Source organism: Seriola aureovittata, chromosome 1, assembly GCF_021018895.1.
Source record: "Seriola aureovittata isolate HTS-2021-v1 ecotype China chromosome 1, ASM2101889v1, whole genome shotgun sequence".
Taxonomy (NCBI): Eukaryota; Metazoa; Chordata; class Actinopteri; order Carangiformes; family Carangidae; genus Seriola; species Seriola aureovittata.
This window is the reverse complement of record NC_079364.1, coordinates 32,914,860-32,942,473: the sequence shown is the minus strand read 5'-3', so window position 1 is coordinate 32,942,473 and position 27,614 is coordinate 32,914,860. Positions and strand designations below refer to the sequence as shown.

General features: G+C 40.4%; 2 protein-coding genes across 2 annotated transcripts; one reads left to right on the top strand and one right to left on the bottom strand.

The window, feature by feature from the left end:
• The first annotated feature begins 727 nt into the window (after positions 1-727).
• Positions 728-19,839, top strand: mtch2 (mitochondrial carrier homolog 2). Its single transcript, XM_056374255.1, has 13 exons — positions 728-879; positions 1,987-2,071; positions 4,618-4,724; positions 6,584-6,610; positions 11,645-11,701; positions 13,260-13,317; positions 13,475-13,526; positions 13,614-13,673; positions 14,890-14,983; positions 17,535-17,582; positions 17,695-17,762; positions 17,842-17,917; positions 19,049-19,839. Exons 1-13 carry the CDS (start codon positions 793-795, stop codon positions 19,133-19,135), a joined length of 906 nt encoding a protein of 301 aa, XP_056230230.1. The 5' UTR covers positions 728-792; the 3' UTR covers positions 19,136-19,839.
• A 405-nt stretch (positions 19,840-20,244) lies between these two features.
• znf414 (zinc finger protein 414) lies at positions 20,245-25,828 on the bottom strand. The gene is made up of 5 exons (XM_056374243.1): positions 25,616-25,828; positions 25,270-25,380; positions 24,698-24,803; positions 24,067-24,605; positions 20,245-21,234 (listed from the first exon to the last, which is right to left on the bottom strand). Exons 1-5 carry the CDS (start codon positions 25,662-25,664, stop codon positions 21,074-21,076), a joined length of 966 nt encoding a protein of 321 aa, XP_056230218.1. The 5' UTR covers positions 25,665-25,828; the 3' UTR covers positions 20,245-21,073.
• Positions 25,829-27,614: the final 1,786 nt, after the last annotated feature.

Here is a 27,614-nt window from a genome sequence, read left to right as displayed (position 1 = left end):
GGAGATCCTACTTGTTACAACCCCCAAAAAGGCTCTCTAAAAGGAAGAGGTCCAACATAGGCAAAAGAGTCCATTTGTTTTAGCAAAAATCACTGTGTTTATTTCTGGACAAAGAATGAAAAGAAAATGACCATAATCAATATCAACAAACAACAAACGGCTGATGGGTCAGCCCAAATAAATACAAAGAGGGGAAGACCAAGCAACACAAAGGGTTGTAGGATCTGGTGTCTTCCTAAACCCACGCCAAACTAACCCTAACAGAAATAAAGCCACAAAACCAGGAGCACCACACCCATCACAAAAAAGAGGAAGAAAACAGAACTCTAACACATAAACACAACGGCTGCTGCAGTAGCAGGAAGGTGGTTTGAAGCAGAGCTTTTAGTCAGTGGAATGTATTTCATTTTATTTTGAAAATATAGAGGTATATATATAAAGGTTACCTCACAATCAGGCCAGACCACATCCACATCATGAGACGAGGATCATTTGCAGATCATAACCAGCAGGGGGGGAGTGTAACACTAATACATCCTTATACACCATTTTACAAGATCATAGTCTAATTAGAAATCAAATTCGATGTCATATCAGATCCAAAATATTATAGCTTTATGTTATTGTTGTGATTTTGTATTTGTTATTCTTTGAGGTCACCTATAAACCGCCTGTACCGCGTGTAAACACTAGATGGCGGTACCGTCCTCATCAGATCAAATATGGGCGCAGTCTGCTCCTGAGACGCAATAAGAACGAGAAGAGCTTCCTGTCTACCCTGGCTCTCCAAAAATGGCGGACACGTGTGGCCAAGTATTGCTGGGATCAGGGCTCACTGTCCTCTCTCACCCTTTGATGTACATCAAAGTCCTGATCCAGGTAAGACGCGACATGTTCGTGCGAACGCTGGCAATATGATGCCAGATCTGGAGCTACATTAGTCACTGTTAGCTCGCTTTTATAAATCCCGTATAACTCAGCTAGCTAGCAGCGTTTAGAGGAAAGTGTCAAACTTAATTGAAAATATATCAGTCTAATGTTGGCTCTCTTGTCAGTAAACAGATGTACCATGTAGACCATAGCCGAAGATCTTTACTGAACCACTATGCAGGACTTAATTTCGGCATACATTTAATACAAATAGCAGCTAAAGTTCGATAATAATATCAACTACATTACCGGCCCGTCTCTTGTCCCTATGACCTTCTGTTTCCAAAATACTCTGTAGTGGGCGGAAGCGAGGTTAGTGAACCAATTCTTAAAGTTCATACTTAAATGAAATACAGCGCTGCTTCTTTAAGTGTCTGTACGCAGAATGTACAACAACACTTTGTCGTCCTGAGACACATTCACTGATAAATACAGTTTAGTGCTTAACGAGCTGAGGCGCGTTTGGTTGTGATACAGTGTGTCTCAGAAGAGCTAGTTAGCTGTCAGCTGAGCTGCTCTGTCCCGCTGTCTAACCTCTCACCCTCCGCTACTTCACATGAAGATATTTCACTGAAGTGACAGTGGTCTGTAGTATCCATGACCGGACGGTCGCTGACAGCGGCTCTGTTGACCTGTTTCACAGCAAAAGGTCAGGGACAAGCTAACGTTTCCTCGCGCTAACATGTTGTTAATTTTTATTTCGTGTTTATTTTCTGTCTTTGTGCGTCTTAAATGACAGATTTGTATCATTGATGTCTGTGTCACGAGGACTACACTCGGGGATCTGTGCCCTTTGTTGACCGGTGCCCTTTGGCCCATTTAAAATAGCTAACATTAGCTAAAGTCAACGTTAACCATTTAGCCAATTTGTTTTAGCTCGACTGTTAAAAGGTATTTTAAAGACAAAGTAAGCAACTTTGGCGGAACAGTGCAACATTAATTCAGCTGACAAAACACTGAGGGGAAACCAGGAAGTGTGTGAGAGCCGCGGTTTGCTGAGACGGTTACAGTCCGTGTTTCTTATCTCTCTGCTGTCATGATGGTGTGTGTTGTCAGGTAGGACATGAGCCGCTCGCTCCCACCCTGGGCAGGAACCTGTTTGGCAGACAAGTCTACCAGCTGCCGGGACTGTTTGCTTATGGTGAGTGTGACTCTCCAGGAGTGAAAGTGTGAAATCTGTTTTCTGTTACAGTGCGCCTCAGAAGGCAGAAAGATGGGGCCCTCTGTGAATATTCAAACTTGTGTTACTTTCGATTTTACTCCAATGTAACAGTTCTGTCAAAAGCTGTGTTGAAATGATATGAGATGTAAACCAAGCATGGCAACAACTCTTTAAATTTCCATTATATCATCAAAATATGAATATGGTACAGGACCATAGCCATAAGGAAGACAAGACTATATATTCTTATGTTTTGTGAAAATGTGGCAGCAGTTTTTTTTTTTTTCTGCTTGTCAATGGGAATATGAGGCTCCTACAAGTAAATATTTGTTTGTAGTTAAATGGTTATGAAAAAAGTTCAGGCAAGTCTCTTGAGTTGTAATTTCCCTCATGTTTTCCTCTAGACAAAGTTATGTATACATTCAGTGTTTCTCATGTAAAGGCATTGTGTGTATCCTTGAGGCCTTAAAACATGAGATTGTCCTTATAACACATTCGACAATAAAACAACTTGTTCAGTTGTGGATTGTTTGTATCCATGTTTACTTGCTAGCAGCTGCTGCTTTGACTTTGTCATTGTATTGCTGTGTTTATTGGCATGTTCCTGTTAGCCACTATTATCAGTTGAATAACGTGAAACCAACCTACCAGCCGTAAGCTGAAGCCCATACATTCACATCCACATGCATGATACTAATAAAACGGATCCACTGGTTAAAAACATGGCTCTGTTGTGCTGGTAGTGGTCAGCAACTTGTTGTATTTTCAAGGACCATATCACAGATTTTGCATATTTAAGCTAAATAGCTGCTTAAAACTTCTTCTATTGACAGTCATTCTAAAAGCATGCAGCCATATTTTAGCTTTTGTAATATTTTTGTGAATTGCTTATATTTTTAAAAGTGAAATGTTCCGGTGGTGCACCCACCTTAAAATGTCAGTGCTTTGCCAGCCAGAGCACATGTCCAACTCATACTTGGAACTCATGGAAATTATGATTTTACTTGTAAATAATAATCTTTTACTCTCTGACTAGTTTCCATGGAGGAGATGTACATTCCCTCTGTGTAGGTCTGTATTGGATCAGTTAGCAGGACTGATGTTGTTCTGATAACCACAACTAGGGATGAGTATCATTAAGAATTTAACGGTACTACTACTTTTATTGATACTACTTATCGATCCGGTACTTTAACGGTACTGTTATTGGTACTTTTTTGTAATTTTTGTAAGAAAAAAAAAACAAAATAAATGAAAAACAGAATTAACATTGCTTATTTTCTCATAGCATTGCTTAACAAAAGATCAAAGAACGTGCCCATAACAATCAGATGGCTGTTGGTTACTTTTCATCATTAACCCATGTGTGTTTAATTTACTGTGTGTGGCTGCAGCATACAGAACACACATGACTGATGGATGGATCGATCCATCTCCTCTGGGTTGGGAAGGGAAAATTTTCTTAATTTCTCAAGTACCGAAAGCAGAGCCGATAACGCTGGTGCTTATCAATACTCCTCTCTTTAAAATTTTACCGGGTTTTGGCACCCATCCCTCACCACAACTTTCTAGCTCCCCCTCTGTTTCCTCTGGCTCAGACTCAAATCCTACAACAGTCTTTCTGTAGAAAGTATAATCTGCTTCTGGTCGGAGCTCCTCCTCATCATGTTCACATTTTTGTTTAGGAGCTAGTACCTGATCATCCAATGATGATGCACATCCGAGTGAAATACAGAGGAATGGTTGGCTTATGAGCTGTCGTCTTATCAAAGACCATTCAATACAACTGGCAAATGTATGACAACACACGATTTGTGTTCCCTGTTGCTTATGAATGCAATAAAGTATCAGCTGAAAGTCGTCAGACCACCAGGAAGGATTCACACATCATGCTGCCATTTAACACTATTAAACTCTACAATTGCAATAAGCTTAACCAGAAGCAGAGTGAGTGTGTGTTTCAGTATGATGCATGTTGAGCAATTTCTGTGACTAATGGCGTACTGAAATGAGCTGAAATCCGTGGGCTCCTGGAAGGGAGGAAAACTGTATTTACCAGTTAGTAAAGGGATCTTAGAAATGTAACTTGCAAGCACATATGATTTACTGTGGTAAGGTCCAGGAAACTCTGAGGCATTTTTAATTTAAGGTTATGAAAATGAGGAAGTATTGTCTGATGTTTGTAAAACAGCTGTTCCAGCATCTGCTAAGTAAGGCCTCTCAGGAGTTAACATCTGGGCTCTATCTGATGATTGCAGTTCATTTTTTTATATTTAATTTAGGTTATGGCTGCATGAAAGTTTGATCTTTTTAACTAATACACCAGTCTGCTGTGTGGAGTACATCTCTTTACAACCTTACAGTGGTCATGAATCAGTTTTATGTCTAAATAATGTGTCATAACAGAGTGAGGTCTTAAATGCATTTTTTTTTTTTTTTTTTTAAATGACATGTTTCTATTGTAAAACATCACACTGTATTTAAACTGCCTTTTATAACTCATATTTCTGTATCTTTCCTTTCAGCCAAACATATCATCAAAGTTGATGGAAAAGTGGGTCTCTTCAAAGGACTTGGTCCCAGACTCTGTGCTGGCACCATCGGCACTGTGGTGCACAGCAGAGTTGTGCAGGTAGGCCGACCACATCATGTTGTCCAGAAATGGATGTAATCACACCATATACCTGTTCCTCAGGTGAAAGTATGATGTAATGATGGGGGAATTCGTTTTGTACTGAAAGCATTTCCTGGAACATTGTGTGAGTTAATTAAGTTGTCGTTGTTTCACAGTTGTGCTCTGGACAGATGCTGGAAAAATGTATTTCAGGAAATACCAGTGGAAAATTAAAGTTTTCTATTAAAACATTAGACCGAAGATAACTGCTGATCTATAGCAAGTGCAAGTGAAGCACAGCTATGGGCCAAAGGTCATATCTGATCATCTGAGGGTCACTTTAGCCCAGGAATCTGTGTGTGTGATAAGTCCTGAAAATGTAAATAACTCTTAAAGACCCTATGAAATGGCGTTCAGTTCTCCACTCCACCCCTGTCTCCATTCTGGTGACAGGGTTAGGAAATATGGACTAAACCTTTGTGGTCACAGGGTAAACATTGGAACAGCTGATTTTTACAGCAAGTGGTATTCATGTCATATCTGACCTGTTTCAGTTTATTTTTCCTTACAGAAATGATCTCCTGAATGAATATATGTGTATATATTTATATATGTATGTATGTACACAAAGAGCTGATAGAGTTGTGTGAGTATATAAATATAAAACAACTCTATCGGCTCTTTGTCTATGATACAATGCAGACAGACCAGAGGAAAATATTGTGTGTAATGCTACTTCACACACCAGTTTGGAGTTTTCTCTCCCACTCAGCTGACTCCCTTCATGAAATAAAATCCCACACTTTAGGATCAACCTCATTATTTTCTCCGTTAATCACTTGGAGTATAAAATGTCTTGTGAAAGTACCTGGTATAAATTGTAGGGATGCCCCATTTTGGTTGGCCATGAAAAATAGGTGATTTGGTAGATGGGAATTAAAGCGTCTTGTCAGCGATCATCTTAAAGGCGATCACCTATGGTTAATACTCTGGTGTCTGTGGCTGAGAGAAGTGCCGTGTAGTGTAGTCCCGCCTCCCACTTTGATCACTGTGCCACCAAAACAAAACAACATGTTGGCCCTGTGGAACTTTTAACAAAGTGTTTGAGTCTGATTTTACGCCATCTGCAATGCATGACAAAGATGATTGGTATTGGTCGAGCTCACTCATAGATGATCGGTATCGCGGCATCCCTAATAATTTCCCAGAATTCAAGGTGACATCTCTTTTTCAGTTACTTCACCAGTAACTCGTGTGATTGTAGTTATTTTTATAAATAAATAAATAAATAGATAAATAAATAAATATATATATATATATATAATTTGCTCATTATTTTTCAGTGATAGACTAATTGATTAATTAATTGATGGTTTCAGCTCTAATATTGAGATCATCAATGGCCACAAAAACATGGCTGCAATGATTTATCACTGTTAATGAAAAGTTTGTGCAAGAAGCAGCACTACACACAGTATACACATGACAACATAACTGTAATGTGTACCATTTGATTACAATCGACTTGTGTGTTGTTTGGTGTTTAAGAAATGATGTGGTAAGTTTACTGTTGTAATGTGCATGTGTTGGCGTTTCTGTGTACAGGACTGTGAAAATGAATTTCCCCTTGAGGACAATAAACAAACTAACTAACTTATGTCTTTACAAAATGCTGGGTACAGTCTTGTCTTGGTGCCTTCACATCTGGAGCTACATGTGGGTAATAGATGTGTAATCATTCAGGATACACATTTAATGTCTGGTCGTGTAAATGTTTATGTTACTTGAACCTAACTTGTACTTTTTTTCTTTTTTTCTTTTTTTTTGACATTCCTCACATTGACAGTTTTCATATGTTCACTGCTGTTTTCTTACAGAAATGTCAAGAACAAGGCACAGCTCAGGTAAGAGTTTCATTATTATTCTTTATATGTACATATGTTAGTGACTGTTGACACCTGGGGAGGCTCGGAGTTGGACGGCTTTTGAAAATGTGACGAGTCATCTCCATATTTAGACAGTCTCTCCTGGAGGACATTCATAGTGTTGACGTACTAATAGTGTGTCAATAATATGATGATATACAAACAGTGCAGCTCAAAGTGCTTCACATCATTGTACATACAGTACATACATAAACACAAGATGATAAAATACAACTGTTAAATTCCTGGAGAAATTTTTAATGTGCCTGCTGCTTGGTGCATATCCAGCACTCATGTTTCAATCTCTACAGAGGATGTTACTTTGCGTTTCATTCATGTTGTGGAGACTTATCCTAACTCTGACCTCAGTCACTGCAGGTGTCCCTCAAAAAGCAGTTTGAAGCTGTCAGGACTGACCAAAGTGACCTCACAATGATGGTTTCAAACCTAAACTTGTCCTCAACTATAGAAAGACATGTACGCACCAACACATAGAACCACACTACCACACATGCACATACTAGGGTTGTCAAAAAATCGATGCTCAGGTTCTACTATTATACTCGGATTCGATACTTATTTGCAACAGTATCTATACCAACAGTGCCGTCTTTGCATCCTCCAGTTGACACACAGCTTCATGAACAACGCAGCAGACAGGCAGGCACACAGCCCCTCCCCTCACTTGCAGCTGAACACGTGAATGCTAGTTGACGTTCACAACACTGAGCTGGTGTCGCCAGGATAAAACTAAATTATCATGGCAAGTGCTGCTGCTGAAGGACCTTTGCAACCTGTTTTAGTTGAAAATGGGAAAAAAACAAAAGTGCCATTTGGAATTATTTAGCATTATTATTTTACCTGGCCGGCAGACAACCTAAAAGTAGTGTTGTCATTGATGTTATTGTTTGTATTGTTCTAATCTTTATTTAAAAATTTTTAAGCATCTTCATTTTTTTCTCCCCGTGGTATCGAAAATGGTGTCAAGTATTTTCCTGGGTGTCGGTATCGAGTTTGAAATTCTAGTATCGTGACAACCCTAGCGCATACAGTGTTGATTTACCTTATTACTGTTATGGCGTAGAGTAAAAAGGCAGAGAGTTAATGAGTCTAATTAACCAATCAGAATCAGCTTTGTCCATTTCTACCCATAAACTGCACTAGTGGCTCCTGCTGAGACACTGGTTGCTCTTGCAACTGTCTGAGGGAAACTACAAGTCCTATTGGAGAAATCTCTTTACTACTGGCATCCCAAGACTTCACTGAAGACAATGATATATGTGTACCTACCGTTTACGGTAGGTACACATATATCACAGATTTTATCACAGTTTAAAAATCTCCCTCAACTCTGTTTTTTGTAAGAACTTAAGAGCTCAGTTTAACATGAGAGCTTTGGACATCTACGTGAGCACTTACAGGGGATTTCTTTTAAAACTGTAAAAGATATCACAATGAGACCAAAACTGGGTGATAGAGGACAAATTTCTCTGTCTGTATATATAAATTGTCATCCACTCTAGCTCTCAACAATTCTGTGCGTACACACCCATTATAAAATCTGAAAATGTTTTTGTGAACTGTCATAGCTATCAAAATACCAATTCAACCAATTCAAGAGACTCTCAAGACTTTCTTTTTTTTTTTTTTTAATTTTGAATAGGAAATTTTTTGCTGTTTTTAACCATTAACATTTCCATGGTTTCTCAAATCGTGAACAAAAGTCGTAGTACATCATTCGAAATCAAGCCGCACGTTTTGATATAAAGTCTGGGTTTTCTCAATGACGCAGGAAAATTTACGTGCTGAAATTTCTACCAAATATTGATAAAAAATAAGAACAATAAGTATGAGGGATTATAATATCTGCTCTCTATGTTTTGCATAGCAGGCCTATAATTAAAGAGGTTGGAATTACTAGATAGTTACTAGATAGGAGCTAATTATTAGCAATAGTTAATAATAAACAAGTTCAATTAGTCCAGTTCATGATCCACTGTCTTTAGCTGAGGTGTTGTATAGCCTGATGACAGTGGGAACAAAGGATCTCCTGAACCTCTCTGTTCTGCAGCGCAGTGAGATGAGATGTTTGCTGCAGCTGTAGCTGCTTCTCTGTCCTGCCAGAATGTTGTGGAGAGGATGGTTGGTGTTGTCCAAGATGGCCTCCATCGCACATTGCATGCGTCTCTCCACAACAGTCCTGAGTGAGTCCAGACTCCTGCCGAGCACAGACCCAGCTTTTTTTACCAGCTTGCCCATTCTCTTTGTGTTCATGTCTGTCATGCTGCTGCCCCAGCAGACTGCAGCATTAAAGAGTACACTGGCCACCACTGACTGATAAAACATGTGCAGCATTTCACTGCAGACGTCAAAGGACCTGAGCCTCCTGAGGAAAAAGAGCCGGCTCTGCCCCTTCAGGTAGATGGCATCTGTGTTCAGGGACCAGTCCAGTTTACTGTCCAGGTGCACACCTAGGTATTTATAAGTGTGCACCACCTCAATGTCCTTCCCTCGAATGTTGACTGGCTGAAGGGTGGGGCTAGACCTCTGAAAGTCCATGACCATCTCCTTGGTCTTGGAAGTGTTCAGAAGGAGGCAGTTCTTGTCGCTCCATTCACTGAAGGCCATCGTCAGATCCCTGTACTCCTCTTCCTGCCCGTTCCTGATACACACCACGATAGCTGTGTCATCCGAGTATTTCTGCATGTTTCTGGATGTGTCTCAGAGTTGTATTTAAAGTCGGCCATATACAGGGTGAACAGGAACGGAGCCAGAACAGTCCCCTGTGGAGCCCCAGTGCTGCTCATCACTGTCCCTGAGACACAGTTACTCAGCCTGACGTACTGTGGTCTTGTCAGGTAATCCACAATCTAGGACGTGAAGCAGGGATCCACTCCCATCCCTTCCAGCTTGTCTTTAAGAATGGGGGGTTGGATGGTGTTAAATGTACTTGAAAAATCAAAGAACATAATCGTCATGTAAGTACCTGGCTCATCCAACTAAGAATGGGCCGGTGGAGCATGTAAAGGACGGCATCATCCACTCCAATATGTTCCTTGTAGGCGAACTGTAGGGGGTCGAGTGCATGTTCAACCTTACTGTATGTAAATGCAGTATGGGATAAATAAAGAGCAGGATACAGACTACAGATCTAAAAGCAAAGGAGTTTATGAAGCTGTTCAACAGGTTTGAAAAACCATAGTGGCAACTTAATTTTTCACAGACTGCTAAAGACAACAAACTAGCCTTGAACATGAAATCAGACTAACTTGTTTTTCCTGATCTAAACTACTGACAAAGACATTGACACATCACACAAATACAGTTTGCTGTAGGAAGGAATTGACATCCACCTCCTAGTGCACATTAAAGGTAAAACATACAGTAGAGGATTTAGAGGATTTTTTGTGGCTACATCTTGCACAGATACATAAACGACCTGTCAAAAGTTTTAAAACAATCCCATTTTTCCAGTTTTTATTGAAATTTAATCAGAATTCATGTCCAGTGGAAAAACAGTAAATGGCACAAAGGTCAGTGATAAACAAAGAAAACACTTCATAGAAGTTGATCATGACTGACAAACCAACTGTGTCACTACACCCTCGGATCCTCATCAGGGCAACACTGTAGTGTAGGAAGTAGGACTGTATACTGCTGTCAGAGTGTAGGGAGGAAGACAGACTGGTGGGTCAGGGCTTCATCCTACAGCAACATAATGAGACACAAGACCAGGACCTCTCTGGTCTTGGATGACCTGGACAGAAGTGACACATTAGTGGGAAATTCTGCAACAGACTTAGACCAACTTTCTGAACAATGTTTGATTTCTATTGTAGAGAGAAGGTCAGAGCTCAGCTGCGGAAGGAGTCATTTAATTTCAGTACCAACTGAAGAAACGGAGGTGTTCTAAAACATTTGACCAGTAGTGTATAAGAGGTGAAGTCTGACGCAAGCACCAAAATATGCTAACAGTGCCAGTTCTTGCAACAGTCATTCAGTGTATTTTCATTCTGGAGATGTTTCTTTGCTGTCAGTGGCCAAACCTGCAGAGGAAGTCGGAGAGTGCTTTAAAAACCCAGAGACTGGGAGACTTGTCTGCTGTTCTTGTCCAGTGGCCCTTTTGAAATCCAGATACTTTTCCATGACGTCTGGAACCATCGAGGACTTTTCCTATGTTTTAACATGAACCTAATGTCAGTTTTGGTTCCTGGTCTGTGGTTCTTGTTCCTGCACCTGAGTCGACATTATCAGGGTGGAGGTTACAGCTCTGAATGTTACTACTTTGTCAAACATGTTGTTCACTTAATCAGTGTATTCAGTCTCCTTTCCATCCAAATCTTCTTTCAACATTGTCTCGCAACATAAATTACAAAGAACAACATACTATGTGTTATCGTGTCACATGAAAAATCTGTTTAAAAAAAAAAAAAAGGTCCAAGTGAACGTTTGTACCAAAATTGAAGAAGTTCTGTCAAAGTGTTAGAAATATTACATTCACAAGGACAAAACTATTTTGTGAGGACACCATGCCCCTGACCTTTGAAATCTAATCAGTTCATCCCAGAGTCCAAGTGAACATTTGTGCCAAATTTAAAGACGTTCCCTCAAGGTGTTACTGAGATATTGTGTCCACGAGAATGGGATGGACGGATGTCCTTACGTACACACATACGTACGGACAACCAGAGAACAATATGCCTCCGGCCCTGGCTGTTGCTGGCGCAGAAGCATAAAAATGTTGATGCTACAAAAAAAAAAAAATTTAAAAAATCACACATTCTACTGATTTCACGTGTTGTCAAATATGTTGAAGTTTGAAACATTTGGTGAAACAGAAAATGCTGTGTTTACAGTACTAATTACAGTCAGACACTGATAGCACTGTTCTTATTGTTTGACAGATATGACCACCATCTGAAACATGACATCTAAAGTTCAGAGACTGTCTGTGTCAATAATCTGGGACAATATATTAAAGATAAATGATGCTGAGGTTTGTCTCTGGTCCAGGTACTGGGTGGCCAGCAGAAGGCTGTGGAGGGCTCCCTACAGCACGTTGTTAACGAGGTAACACACTTGTACAGTAATGAGATACTGTCAGAAAGAACACACCAAACGAGAGCAAAGTCATCACATTATTCATACATCTTTAAAGACATCCTCTGTGTTAACTATCGGCTACAGCAAAGTCCTCCCACACCTTTCACTTCTTATCATGGTGTGGTTTCTCATTACATCAGTATATTTACAGAGCACTGAGAATGTCTTCAGACCCCTACATTCATTTGGTTATGTTGCAGCCTTATGCTAAAATTCCATCATCAATCTAACCTCAATACCCCATAAGGACAAAGGGAAAATGTATTCAGTATTCTGACATTTGGCTATGACATGAGGTCTCTCAGCTGACAATGCAGATCAGAGCAGAAACCATGAGGAGGAAGGAGCTGCTGCAGAGCTCAGAGACAGGATTTCTGCTGCACTGAAGGTTCCTGAGAAGAACAGTGGTCTCCATCATTCTGACATGAAGTCTCGGACAACCAGGACTCTTCTAGAGCTGGACCTGGACTGACTGAGACATCAGGGAGAAGAGAGGAGGAAACTTCCGGAAGGACAACCATCACTGTAGCTCTGCACTGATCTGGGCTTTATGGCAGAGTGTCCGGATGAGGGACAACACCATGCCAATGGTGAAGCCTGGTGGAGGCAGTGTCAGGCTGTGGGGGGTATAGGGAGACCGGTCAGGACTAAGGGAAAGTACAGAGAGATCCTTAATGAAAATCTCGTCCAGAGGTCAGGACCTCAGACTGGGCTGAAAGTTCAGCACAGGAGTGGCTTAGAGACAACTCTGAATGTCACTGAGTGGACCAGCCAGAACCCTGACCTGTGGCCAATCCAGCATCTGGAGAATTCAGTTTTGGCTTTGTCCTAATGGGAGATTGAGTGAAGACTGATGAGAGAAGAATTTATTTTTTTTTTTAGCATGAGGCTGAAATATAACAAAATGTGGAAAAAGGTGAAGGAGTCTGATATTCTCTGAATGCTCTGTATGTGTATATATGGTGTTTATATATTTGAATGTCTTTGTATGTGTCCAAAAGTCTGAAACTTGGGACACAAAATACACATTTACACATGATCCAACAAAGACAATGTCAAACCTGCAGGATTCAACCAGTGTGGTTTGGTGAGATACTCTGAATGTAAACAGAACTTTGGTTGGTTTACAAGGTAACTCCATGGCATCTTTTAATCTTAGTATCTAAAAACATAAGTTTTCACATCACTAAAAGGCTGCGTAAATGTTTCTTTACTCTTACATCAAGGGAAAGTCGCTGGATTATCTTTTCAATATTTTATGCATTCGCTCTTTAAATTTGTTAGGTGTAAATGAAAAATGTGTTCACAAACATGAAAAGCTATTTTAAACACTGCTATTGTAAATATTTTGTTAGTTTCTTATAAGGATTTTGGGGATCTGTGTAGAATACACTGTAATGGTTGGGTCCAATTAAATATTTGTGATTTCTCCACCTTTAGATATTACTAATTGTCAGGGTATGTACATCTGTTACAGTGTTGAATAAATCAGCTGATAGTTTTCCGTCTCTTCCCACCTCCACAGACAACCAAAGAGATGATAGCTCGTTCCTGCGCCACGATCGTCACGCATCCCTTTCATGGTACGCCGTGACTTTAACTGACTCAATACAACACTAATCATGTGATACCTGCAGAGGCTGTTTGAGCCGGGTTCAGTTTTGACTCACTGAAGTTACATCTGATGTGTGGGGAGACACGAAGCTCATGTCATGTATGTTTCCTGGACTTGTTTTTCAGTGATTACTTTGCGATGTATGGTCCAGTTTATTGGCAGAGAAACAAAATACAGGTAAAGTTTCAACATTTTACACATGAGCCTCAGTGAGAGGAGCCTTGACGATTGTTAATAACTTAAATGCAAATCTTCTGTTCTCAGTGGGGTGTTTGACTCCATCATCACAGTCTACAGAGAAGAAGGCATACTGGGCTTCTTTGCGTAAGTGTGACTATCCCTGTCTCTTTCATCTACCAGGGTTTTGGTGTTTTGTTTTGATGGTCAACTTTAGATAACTGTGGTGTCAGTGCAGTAAAAGATGGCTGACCATTGTCACATTTTGTTGGCCTACCCTTTGATTTGCTCATATTGTTAAGAGATTGCTGAAGAAATAATGGGAACTTTTGGAAGAGAAGTTGATTGTTCTTTTGCCACACAAAATAAGATATAACCTGTTACCTATGTCACTGACAGACTCTTCCTGTAAGTAGAATGTTTCGCATATCAGTCAATATTTATTGACAGAAAATTTCAACAAAAATAGTTACAAAAAAAATCTAGAAATCATAGAAAAAAAGCTGCTCCTTCTAGCTGCAGACCTTCATTCAGAGTTCTTCATTTCCTTCAGTATCACAGTGATCCAGTGATAGTGTTCTGAACATCAGCAAACATCAGCTGATCACAGCTCATCACTGCTGTTAATGAGACAGTTTATGGGCTAAAAACAGGACTTGTTGTAGCTACAGCATAACTCGCTGACACCATGGTTACATTGTATTTCATGTTTCATGTCTCGGAGCACGCTGTATTTTAATGACCACGATGAAACATTAGGATTGAACTGAAACAGGGAGCTCAGTTTTTCTTTTTGTCTCTTTCCTTTTTAATTCTTCCTGTTGTTAACTAGCTGTCTATTTGGATTCCCCAGTTTTTGCCAATGATGTGATCTGTTAGTGCACAATCAGACTGAGGTAGCAAACAAGTATAAGATGTTGTACGGTGACAACATACAAGTTTCTATCATTGGCTTATCACAGTGAGAACTTTTAATACAATGAAAATTTGTTTTTTTTTTTATAGTTGCATCTTTTCAGTGTGATTTTTAATAGTACAAAGGCTCAGTGTCACACACTCTGCTATCCATTCACATATGCACTGTATTGACAACCTGAGGATATAAAGAGTAAAAGTCACCTGGGCTGTTTGGGTGGATTACATTAGTCTTTCTCTCTGTGGTACAAAGTCGGGAGCACACACAGGGTGGTTATTAATAAATGTGGCTGTACTGTTTATATAAGGTGGTCCCATTATATGCACACCTTAGATAGAAGGCCTGAGAATGGGGAAACTGGATTATAACCTTGATGGTGTGATCTTAAATCCAGTGAACCAGGATGTTTAGATTAGAAATAATAATGTTTTCTTTTATTTTCCTCAGTGGTTTGATTCCTCGTCTGCTCGGTGACGTTCTGTCCCTGTGGATTTGTAACCTGCTGGCGCACCTCATCAATACGTACGCCATTGATGACTCGGTATGCCCCTTCTTATACATCACTCAGCTCAGTTCAGAGTTAGGGTTAGGGCCGGTTAGTAAGAGCAGCCTGTGAGGCAGCGCTTACCTTCGGGTTGTGTAGGGAACAGGAAGGAGCAGAAGTGACATGTGAGTTCCACAAGATGATGTCATGATGCAGTTCTTCACAGATTCATTCTCTGTATTTGACTCATTGATCCAAATTACAAAACTGAGTAACTGTCCTTTATAGTAAGTACATACTTGCAGTTCAGGCACAAGTGATTGAAGAGAAATGTAAAATGTTTACATGAACTTTCATGTGGTACACCTGTAGCCTACCTGTACGTGTGCATCTTAACTTAACAAGACAATCATGTTCGTTCAAATCATGTCATCTATCCAGTGTGCACACTTTTCTCTGTCCTGCAAGAAGAGAAATGTTTAGGACACTCAGCTTTTTTTATAAATCTATGGAGAATGAGTTTTTAGTGGCAGGGCTCAGTGAGGAGGAGAGGGTGACAGGGACAGTGTAGCAGAGACGGAGGTGAGTTAGCAACTAAAACATCTTCACCCCAAAGAACAAAACAACCAGATCTACCTGTCAAGTGTCTCCTCTGTTTTTCACAGTTTTAGTTCATGTTGAATTTAACAGTTTTCATCCTTTTTTTTTATTATTTCAGTTGCAGCCTGAAGTTTTTATGTCATATTTTGAAGTTTATATCTCGTACAATTGGTGAGATTAAGATTGAGAAACATGTGAGTTCAGAAACAAAGTCAAAAACTGAGATACCCGAGTCTCACATTTCCTCCTCATGTGTTTAAATTAGAAGCATGATTTGGGTTTGAACAACTAAAAGTGGAGGGACCACCAACATATTTTCTAACTTGTGAAGACTGTGGCAGAGGAAGGGAGGACAGGTCGTCGCTGCTGATGGCGGCATCATTTCTACACAGAAAAGTAAAAGTCACATGAGCAAAGAAGCCAGTGGAAATTTTGGCGGGTGACAATCGCGGTCAAATATTGCGATCATCACAGCAGTGTTTGATTTGCGACAACAGTACCCTGTTGAAATGCACACACTACACCACTGAGTGTATAGTGTGCACAGTGTACTACATATCGGTGCACTAATGGAAGCACGCAAATTGAGACTGATTTAGAGCAGTTGTTTCTGTAGTTCTGATAAACCCAACAGAGTGATACATCTTCTCTAGTTGGTTGTCTCATTCTCCAGTTGAACTTTTATTCATGTCAGATTAATAATTAAAATTTATAGACGCAATGATTTAGTCATGAACTTTCCTGTTTGGAGAAAGTGGCTAACAAGGTGTGTCAAATGAAGTGGTCTAATAAGTCTAAATACAGAGTCAGACTCAGCAGGTGCTCAGGATTAAAGGACTGACTCAGTCTGACTCTGATGTTAGCACTGTAGTTGTTGTGGTGCTCTTCACCGTCAGCATGAGTCTGTATAGCTAAACTGGACATTATGCTGAAGCACCAACAGACTAGATTGTCCTTTCCTCAAGAAAATGCAGGGTGATTGCACAAAGTTATTTCTGCTCCTGCAACTTGCTTGCGGCTGAAGCATCAATAACTTTCCACACAGTGGTGCAACCGCAACAATTTCTGACTATGTGAAGCATTTCACCAGTTGCCAGCTGTCTGCCAGGTTTCAATTCTCTAGCCTTTACAGCTTTTTCTCTTTAAAAAATGAATAACTTGTTAATCATAAGGGATATCAACAAGCTGTTTACCAGCTAATATGGCCTGATCATGCTTGACATTTTAAAAGTGGAAGCATCTTTTGTTTTTTCAGTGTAACACCCTCTAGTAGTGAAACTGCATGAAACTCTGCAGTGTTTTGTGTTCTCAGTCTGTAAACTTGAACCAAATTTGTTGCATGAAATGAAGCATTTACAGTTACACTTATTTTGTTATGACCACACGTGCAAAGGTTTGTCGGCCAATCACAGAAAAACAATACATGATATCTCAAATCAAACATGTGGAACGTGATCTGGGTCATTCAAACATGGCGTGATCCAAGTTTGGTGAAGCTTGGATGAAGGGTGTGGGATGGGGAGTCAAAAGTAGGTCTAGCAAAAAAAATCCAAAATGGCAGAAAAAACTTTGAATCAGTCTCTTCAACATCATCCACTGAATCCATGGACACCAGAATCTTTCTTTTACACCTCATGGTTGCTGAGATATCAGACAAAACATTTTGCATATTTGTTAGCTCATTTCTCACCACATGGTGGCGCTGCCCACTACCGTGTTTGAGTAGGTGAAGCGCTATAGAAGGGAGAAGCAGTTTCAGTTCTCTACCTTTTTACAGTTTTTGAAATATTAATGAAGATTCTTCATCAAATCAATTCAAAAGCTAAACTTCTCTGAGCAGCCGCAGGAAGTTGATGTTTACTCAGTCCTGATTTCTCCACTCCAGTCCTGCTCCAGTCCAGCCCAGTCACCAACAACTTGACATGGACATGTGTCTTTACCCTAAGCACTGACCCTCCATGCTGCGAGTTCAGTCCAGAACTAACCCTCACTCTGTTCCTCTGCACAGATGAGTCACACTGGAGAAATCAAGAACTGCTCTCAGGCTGTGACGGGGGTGAGTCCCACACACACACACACACACACACACACACACACACACGCATACCTCAGTCCTTGTGTTTGCAAACTGTTGTCTGACCACGATCCGCCTCTGCTCTGTCTTCCAGTTCTTTGCCAGTATGCTCACATACCCTTTTGTTTTGGTGTCAAACCTCATGGCTGTCAATAACTGCGGGTGAGTATACCGGTTACTTCCTGTTGTAAATCCTCACAAGTGATGGATCAGATAGACTCATGTTTCCACTGTCCTGTAGGCTCGCTGGAGGCCTGCCACCTTATGCATCAGTATATCCCACCTGGGTGGACTGCTGGAGGCATCTAAGCAGAGAGGTAAGTGACAGACACTGATGAGTTAGAGAGTTAAACTCGGCTCAGCTGAGTTTCTGAAAATAAAACTGGAGTTTTATTTTGAAAACTCTGGGGTTGTTGTATCTGGACGGACAGAAACTGAGACATTTGTAAACGATGACATGGACACCCACGTTCTCTCCTGATTGGCTCTCATCAGCCTGGACTACCAGTGGTGAATACAACATGGTAATGAATTACAGTGTTACTGACCTTGCTGTCTGTGCTAGCAGCTGTTCAGTTATATTCTGTATTTGAATACTACAGCTGTCTTTGCTGTTCCTCCCTCAGAGGATTTACTGTAACCAAGTGCGGAGTACACGATCTGCTTCGTATCTACACTGATCCCCACATGCCCAGTGAATGTGAATGGTCATGTGATGTGTTGGTATGGACGGACATTGTTTTTGTTTTAAAATGAAAACATATCAGTGTGGATGCAGCCACTGCTCCTCCAAGATTAAGTTAATCTGAATTGATGCACAGAACTCAAACTGTGGCCTAGATACAAATGGTTGGAAGCTTCACTCTCCAGTCCACTGTCTTTACTGTTCAGTTCTAACTGAACGCTCCATATTTCCCTCTTCTCCTGTGTTTTATTTGAAGTCTTGATCCATAAGAAGATTTTTACATCACTCTCAGGCTTCTCGGTGCATCTCTAGTAACAAGGTCAGTGAGCCAATCAGAAGAGAGGAGGTTCTGAACCTCTCTTCTGATTGGCTGACTGTTTTCTGAGTGATCCAATAAAAATATAGCAGCTCTCAGAGAAACCAAATCCTGCCAGGTTAGGCGGTGGGTCCAGATGGGCGATACTTGGGATGTGGCTGAGTGGTGACTGCTTTGTTGTGACATCACTAAGTTCCAGAAGTCCTGACGGATGGTTTTAAGTCTCAGTTTCTGAATATATGGATATATACCTTTAGACTGTATGGAGCTTTAAAGCCTGTATTTATTACAGGTCACATTATCCTTATAATTTTGTTATATCCACAATACTCTGATGTGGTATGGACAGGCCCACTGATCTTTTCATGTCATAACAACCAAAGACCTGTTGGTCACCTGTAAATTGTGACATCACCACTGACCTGTCCTTTCCTCTCTTTGTTCCAGGGCAACATGAGCAGAGGCAACAGTTTATTTTTCCGGAAGCTTCCGGCGGGAAAGATGTACGCGATTGACCAGAAGAGATTTTTTTAAAGCCTCAAGAGAACTTAGCTGAACATAGTTGTGATAATAAAACATAAAAAAAAATCAGCATTGCTTGATCTTGGGGGGGAGGGGGATGACAGGTGGCACTTAATTTTTTTGTATGCACTTGTTTACTCAGAGGGTTTTTCCTTAACAACCTGCAATCATGTGATAAAAAACAACCTTTAGTTTCCAGTTAATTTCCAGCAGGTTTTGTTTATTAACAGAAATTTAGAGACAATGAGTTGGAACATGAAAACGTTTCTTTTTAACCCACATGTAAAATACTGATGGAGGACAGCTCATGCTGTCTGAATCATGTTGTGACAGACCCATGTGTAAGTGCCGCCCTTCCCCAGGTTTTTTTTATATACATTATCCTTCAATAATGACTCCACCTCATCCATGGATGGGATTTGTTTGTTGAAAACAGCACTTAAGTCTGCATGTGGTAACGTCTACTAATTCACATGTTAATGATCAAGTGGGACCTCTTGTCATGTGATCTTGTCTTGTTAATTATTGTTAACGCTCACAGCTGGGCGGGCCTGTAATGCTAATGAATAGGAGCTGAGAGACTGTGTGGTGGTGGTGGGTGTCCGGCAGCATGGAGAAGACCCTGAAGTGACCACCACCTCTCAACTCTGAACAGTCAAGTGCTTGTATCAACTCATTCTGACTGACCCAAATAAAAACAGCTTTTTTTGACCTTGTTTTTCTTGTGAAGGTGTTTGATGTAGAACTTGAAGTATGTGAAATGGTACATGTAAAACTACAATTATTACCTTGCGGTTGTATGCCTCTCCCTGTCACTGAGGCATACTATGACCCCACAATCTAATCAGTTCATCCTTGTGAATGTTTGTGTCAAATTTGAAGAAGTTCCATCAAAGTCTTAGATATCGCAATCACAAGAATGGGACGGACGGACAACCTGAAAACAATATGGCTGCGGCTGCTGCCGGCATGGAGGAATACAAGAGGATCCAGGGTTTGATGCTGTTGTGTGTGTATCAAATCCTGTTATCTTATTCCTCTGTTCCATTCCATTGTTAAACACGAGTCACTGTTTCACTGGGTGGCACGTTCCTAACACATTGTTGACAATAAGAAAAACATCAGCCTTATCCTTTAATTCATATGGTACAAAAGCTGTAAACTACATTTTCCCTCTGTAACTGTTCAAACACATGTGGGATCTACATTCAGTAATTACAACCCGAGTCCAGCCTGTATAACAGAAGCAGACGGACAGCTGGTGTAGCTGGGGTTATTAGTGACGTAAACAGTAATAACATCATGACGTTTCATGATCTGGGATGGTAGTCCAGACACTAAATGTGACCACACGTCACGACTCAGTGTTTATCTCTCTAGTCCAGTCGACTGAGAAACAGCATTAAGTACTTTGTGTGCAATCACTGTGGAACAAAAACCAACCGACAAATCAATTTACAGTAGGCCCCAAACTAGACTGAATGACAATTACTGTACAACAGGGCATTAAAAGAACAGCAGAAGAAGAATAATGTGTGAGCACAATCAAGACTACCCTTATAAAAGACTAAATGGTTTATAATCAGTGTATTAATTCAGATGTTAACAAATTATAAATCATAAATAAACAATTATAGACAGGTTATAACGTTTTCATACATTGATGCAGACTCACTATTTGGCAAGATCAACTTAATGCTTACTACTCATTAATCTTACTAATGACTTACTACCATTTTAATCCTTTATAAGGGTAGTCTGATTGTAAAGTGGTACCATGAAAAGTGTCTAGCAGCAATATGCAGAAACTAAGTGTTAATTGGAAAAAGACAAAGTCATATTACATGTTAAGAACACTAACAGTGTGTAACTCAGTGCTTCAGGCTCTTCACTCAGAGTGATGTGTTATAGTAAACCATCAGTCAGTGTCTGGTTAAACCTGCCTCCACTCTATGTGTTTCTTCCTGTGTCTTCTGCAGGTTTGTTACCGCTGTGTTGACTGTTGATGTGTTGAGTCATTTCCTTGCGGTTGGTTACTGTGTGTCCACACTGCACACATGTGTAGCGCCCTTTAGTGTGCTCCCAAAGGATGCGTCTGTTGCAGGTCATACCTAAAGAATGAAGGGACAAATTAATTGTCAGTACAAAATATCTTTTCTCCATGAATTGACTCACAATCATAAAACCCAGAAAATGCTTCATTCATTCATACAGACAGCAGGTTGTTTCTCAACACCAATTAATCAGCCTGACATCTGCAGACAGACGTTCTCTCCCCGACAGGGACAGACTGAATAAAGTAGACTGCACACACACAACATTTAGCACAGTTGTACAACTGTACAAAAAAAAAGAGCAAATGCAAAGATCAATCTTAGGATTTTAAGAATCAACATTGGATCAATCAAATAAAAATTGTAACTAAATAAAAAAAAATTCATCATTTTTTTCCCAGCTCTAACTGGCAGTACGCCAAGACCTGCTGTGGAAAACATGGAGCCCATTCACTGTTTTAACTTACACTTACTAGATGTGTCTGATAAAACCATGGATGTATTATAAGAACTGGACACTGGATCAAAAATGGTGCACATTCATTTCTATAGAAGTTGCTCGCCTGGTGCATACACTGAAAACGTTTCCGGCTCCCGGGTTTCCTCCACGTTATGAAGCCCACTGAATATGTGCAGTAGTATCACTCCCATGGTGCCTCTGGGCTTTGAGAACGAGCAAACAGCGTTCTGGATCTGGCGCTGCGCGTTTATAAATGCTATGCTAGCGGACTTCATGGAGGAGTAATAAGACTTCTACAGGACTTGCTCAGAGCTTGAAACCGTGGATTATACAAATGACAACAGCAACAAACAATGAAGATAATGTTCTGAAGAGTAAGATGCTTTTAAACCTACGATCGTTGATATCACGGATAATTCGTGTTGACAGTTAATAATGATGTTAAAGGGAAAACAAGTCATTCAGTTAAAAGCTTTAGAGCTTAAAATCACTTTGGACTCAACACAAGAAATCATAATCGGACAAAAAAATGTCTGACCTGTTCTTTGAGCATTTTTAATAAGAAATTGATGCTGCATGTGACAGATATTACAACTTGTCAGATAAAATGATCAGAAGGGCTTTGTTACCTTTTTATATTGAAGCATATTCATATAGCACGTCATCTACGTATTCTTATACTCCTACTACTTATTTATAGTGGAGCATATTAAATGTGTTGATTTTGGTCATTTTTTACAATGACATTTTGTCCATGATCCATGATGATGTGTTTTTCATGGTTTTACCACTTTGATCCACCAAAGCCTTTCAGTTTTACGCGTATTTAAATTTATTAATTAATTAAGTCACTGTTATTTCATATTGTATATATAAAATTAGTGCCAGAATATTTGATTTGAATAAGATTGCACCATCGCAGGCCACCACCGCCAACCCAGTGGATGTGAAGTCAGTTATAATTTTACCACTGAGACAGTTGAAGCCATAAACTAAATGAATGTGGTTGTGGTGAGTGGAAGACAGGCTGGTGAACTTCAGTCAGGATGAGACACTGCTGGCACACAGATCACAGGAACGATCACCTACCAGGTAAATGACTTACCAAATTAAAATTCACTGAAGAAAAGTGTTACGGGGTCGTTATGAAAAATCACTTACAGTGTCATATCAGTGAATCAGTCATTGCGTGGCTAATATATCAGCGTATATTTAGATTAAAAAACAATTACATTCGAGAACAAAGGCTGACAAGTGACCAGTAACTGCCACAAAATCAAAATATCTTGATGTGTGGAAACAAAGATTCACCTTTATGTCGTTAATGATTCACTTTTCCTTCTAACTTCTGTACATCCGTACGGCGTTTGCATCAACCTAGCAAGCATCCTCGTTCACGAGAGACAGCTCGACCGCGCGGAGAGTGCGTGTGCACAGCGGTGATGTCATCCAAAAAAACTACTTTTCTGGGCTTTTTGTTGGCTTTGGAATTTTTTTTTACAAAGATTAAAAGTCCATGGCTTAAAAATATACAATACAAAGATTAATAATTGACTGTGTTTACAGCCGGAGGTGTTCTGTCAACAGTTTTACAGGTGTTTCTTTTACTATTGGTCAATGGGAAAAATGCTTTTTGGGTCGCTGGGGATTTTTCGCTGCAATACCGCGAGTGGCCACTGGGAAGAATTGGCTGCAAGGCAGAGCAATGGCGCCGTATCCAGTTCTTCTAATACATCCATGGATAAAACCCACTGTCAAAGCATGCACTTAATTTTTATTCATTTTTTTGTCTATGTATTAACCTCGATTGTATGCTGGTGATCTCTCTGGTAGGTACTCACCATTGTTGTAGGAGCCTAAATGCAGTTTATTAATGTTGAACTATTAGCTTAAGTGCATACTTAAAATAACAGTAATGTACAGTAAGTGGTTAAAGAAATTGAAGGATTATTTACAGTATTTACAGGTTTACGTATTTACAGTGCATATTTACAGTAATGCTAAGCCATAAGTTAATCATCTATTTTTGTCACTAAAAGTGAGTGTGGATCATTTAAAGTATATAGAATTTAATGTTTACAATTGAAATATAAAGGAATAGGTGACTATGGTCATTGCCTTTTAGTTGCTGGGCAGCTGAATTGCTTTGATGTTCTCATAAGGGGCGGGGCAGGGAGTGATATCAGGTAAGTCAGGCTGCAGCGAGTGGAGCAACACAGACCTCTCTCTGTGTTTCTCACTTTTGTTAATTAGTTTAATAACTTTGGAAATGGACTTTGTTCTGAATTGTTTTTTGGGGTTTTTTTTGTCTGTGTTGAAGTCGATGATAGTTATGCATTTTTAGTGATTGTGTTATATTAGCACTCTGAGAGCAGGTAGCCACATCTGGCAGGTTACAGCTGTGTGCTTTAGAGTGAGGAGAGGCTCACCTTGATTCTTCTTCCAGACTGCTGAGGACCCAGGAGGAGACTGAGGAGCTGATACCGGAGCAGGCTGGACAGGCTCAGGAGACCTGGTCTGTGTCTGGGTCTGACCCTGGGCATCAGAGGGGTCAGGAGCTGCTGATGGGACATCCAGGTTTAGAGACGGAGGCAGATTAGAGGTTCCGTTTCTGAGCAGAGGCTGAGGAACTCCTTCAGTGAGAAGGGTAGGGGAGGTCTCTTGGTGAGAAAGGAAGGGGGGGGCGAGGAGAGGGGGGACAGCTGAGTCTGGCTGAGGAACAGCAGCAGGGAAGGAACCATCTTTGTTTGGGATTTGAGAGGGCAGTTGCTGGGGTTTCGACACTGAGTCCAGCTGCGGGGGGGTCTGGTCCATGGGCATGGAGGTCGTGTTCTGGTTGGTCACAGCAGCAGGCTGTGGGGGCATCGGTTCAGTCGTCTTTGTTTTGCCCCGTGGCACTTTGGAGCAGGTGTGCAGGTGAGTCAGGAGGCCACGGTAGGACCGCAACTTTGTGCGACAACTCTCACACCTGCAGAAAGAGGCGATGCTGCATGACTCTGAAGATATCTTACCAATGTATACACAGGATCTCAGCTGTGACTAAAGAAAAGACCAACTCACAAGAAGTATATGTTGGGTTTGTGATGATGCCTCATGTGTTCCATCAGTTTCTGCATGTTGGGGAAGGAGCCACTGCAGCCGGTCGTGGAGCACAGCAACGTCTTCCCTGAGGGGAGGACAGACACTGTGATAACCCCTCCCTCTCATCTCCAGCCCAACACTCAACAACAAAACTAAAAGCCAGATCAAAATCAAAGTGATGGGGTGTATTACAGTTCAATGTGACTGTGGAAAAGTCATATCACAATAAAAAATTATTTACTGTAATTAAAGATTAAAAGCTGAATAATTGTCCTTTTTAACTTGTCTTTTTGATTTGATTGTGACACAATAAATGCACACACGAAGAAGAAACAAAATGTAATAATGTCTGTTGTATTTCACCTGACGTGTTTGGTTTGTTTACATTTAGTCATTGTGAAGCTTCCATACTCCTGCTTCAAAATCATATTAGCTACGGTTCAACTTGACACAAAAATGTAACTAATAATTTTTTTTCATTATATCGTGTATTTTCAGTTATATTTTTATTATTGTGTCTTGTTTACACATGTATTTCCATAGAAGCTCACCGGGGAGAGACTGAGCCGGGATCTCATGGTCCTTTATGTGGCTCTCCAGGGCGCTGGTGTCAGAGTAGACCCGCTTACAGCCGTGTAACGGACACGATGTCCTCTTGTTTCCTGAAACGTACAAACAGCACTTTACCAACTGTTGTATATGTATGTATTTATGTTACAGCATCAGAGTCAAAAATGTAAGCTACTTTAGGTCACAGCTCGAGCTGGTTAGTTAGCATGCTAGCTAGCTAACTAGCTGGCTGACGCAGTTTAGCCATATTGCAACTGTCGTCAGACACAGTGGCATGAGAACGGCTCGAAGCTGCCGTCTACCTGATACTTGAGCTAAAGAACAAACCTTCGTTTCCACTCTCAGGTGTCTGCAGCACTGTGCTTCCCGAAGCCATCACTGAAGATCAATGGTTCAGTTGTGCACTGACGACGAGGGAGATCAGAGACGGACCACAAAAACCAGAATGCAACAGCGACAACGACTTCGCACCGACGCACTTCTTCTTTGTGTACTTTTCCGGCAGGCTGTACGGTACGAAGCGTCATGCTGCTATCTACCGTTGTTAGGAAGTCATTTCAGGTAATTTTCCTATGACGGAGTATTCGGGCCACAATGAAGAAAAAAATAAAGAGAATATGAGAACAAAGTCATAATATTGTGAAAATTAAAAATGTAAAGTTTCCAGAAAAAACATATTTTTTAGGACTATTACAACAACCAGAAATGACAGTCAGTGTCAGCCTGAGCTGCTTCTGGCAGCTGCTGTTTGTCTGTCTAACAATAGAATAGACTAATTTTCTTCACCATCTTTTCAGTGTCCTGATGATGATGATGATGATGAGCCAAAAGATGAAGTATCTCCTTATTAGTGAAACCTCTGCTAAAGTACAACTTCACAAGATGCTCCACGTTCCTCATTTTAAAGCATCTGATATTTCCCCTCTAAACAACATGCAACCTAAAACTACAACTTTATTGTCATCATATTTTGACATATTTGACTTTTTGTTTTGGAAAATTATGACTTTGCTGTCATATTATTGTAAAATTAGGACTTTCTTTCTTGTAATATTCTGACTTTATTCTCGAAATTTCTGATTTTTTTTCCCCCACAATGTGGCCCTGATGTGGCATCGTATATTCCAGAGTCAAATCTAGTTTAATGGAAGAAACTGAAAACAGCTGATAATTAATTGTGATGTCACCAATTTGAAATTACTGCCCATGGACGTTCAGCTTACTTTCTAGTTTGCTAAAATATGTAGTTGGTGTGATGTTAGCTGTAGTAGCAGGAGAGTTGTGAGTATCACTGTCTGCAATAGCTGGTTATGGGAAAGGTCTCCTCCTCTCTGCATGTTATTGCTTATAGCAGCAGCAACTGCAGCCAGTTTACTACCTCATGGAACAATCATGGTATATATCAGCGGTCTTTCTCCAGAATTGCCTTTGTAGCAGAATGCAAAGGCAAACAAGGATGTTGAAGATGTGCCATTGAAAATGAAGATGGACAGTGTGAAACAGGAGCTAAGCTTAAGTGCTGAAACTGTGGAGGGGAGCATGGCTCGGCTTACTGAGAGTGTGAGAAGTGCTGCAGAAGAGCAGTAACTCAAAATTTCCCGAGAGAGTGCAAACACTGAAGCAGCTGAGAAAGCATTTGTGCAGCCAGGGAAATCTAACATAAGTTAATTAGTGCAGAGATCACAAGACGAGACCAAGTGAGAGATGTAGCAAAGAAAAGGAAGACACTGATGTTCTGTACAATGTTGATGTTATAGAGATCAAAAATAATATAAATCAGCAGAAAAATATCTAGGAGTCAAAGGTCTAGGGTGTGACGCAGTTGAGTAAATGTGAAGTGGTTGTTTCAAACTACAAGATAAGCCTAATATAATATGTGTAGAAGAAACATGGCTGAGAACAGAGTGGGATTTTGTCATACAGGGTTATACAGGAGTTAGGATTGATCAGAAGACTGGGAAAAATGGTGGTGTGGCCTCGTGTGTAAATGATGGGATGAGATTTAATCTTAATTCAAAGAAAGAACACGAACCAAAAGTGGTCAAGATCTGGAAAGGATGAACTAGCAATAATTCATTACTATTACCCATGTAACAGATTGTGCCTCAACACACTGAATACTGTGGGTGGGCAAGTACAGGATACGGGGGTAGCACACTGTGGGGGATCAAGAAAATAGATGCTTATGGTTTAGTCACAGAGGATTAGGGAGATAAGGGATTAATATGTGTGAGTGATGGGAGAGGTACTGGGTATAACAGCACTAGTATCAATGGAATTGCAGGTATCATAACCTGGGAGGTGTACAGTTAATCACCAGCGGGCA

Bases quoted from the DNA above. Each gene is read 5' to 3' on its own strand.
- mtch2 (XM_056374255.1), top strand. From the start codon at position 793: ATGGCGGACACGTGTGGCCAAGTATTGCTGGGATCAGGGCTCACTGTC. The intron at 13,527-13,613 runs GTAAAGTTTCAA...TTCTGTTCTCAG, and splicing joins GGCAGAGAAACAAAATACAG to TGGGGTGTTTGACTCCATCA. The intron at 17,763-17,841 runs GTGAGTATACCG...ACTGTCCTGTAG, and splicing joins ATGGCTGTCAATAACTGCGG to GCTCGCTGGAGGCCTGCCAC.
- znf414 (XM_056374243.1), bottom strand. From the start codon at position 25,664: ATGGCTTCGGGAAGCACAGTGCTGCAGACACCTGAGAGTGGAAACGAA. The intron at 25,381-25,615 runs GTTTGTTCTTTA...TGTACGTTTCAG, and splicing joins ACCTGAGAGTGGAAACGAAG to GAAACAAGAGGACATCGTGT. The intron at 24,606-24,697 runs GTGAGTTGGTCT...CTCTTTCTGCAG, and splicing joins AAACCCAACATATACTTCTT to GTGTGAGAGTTGTCGCACAA.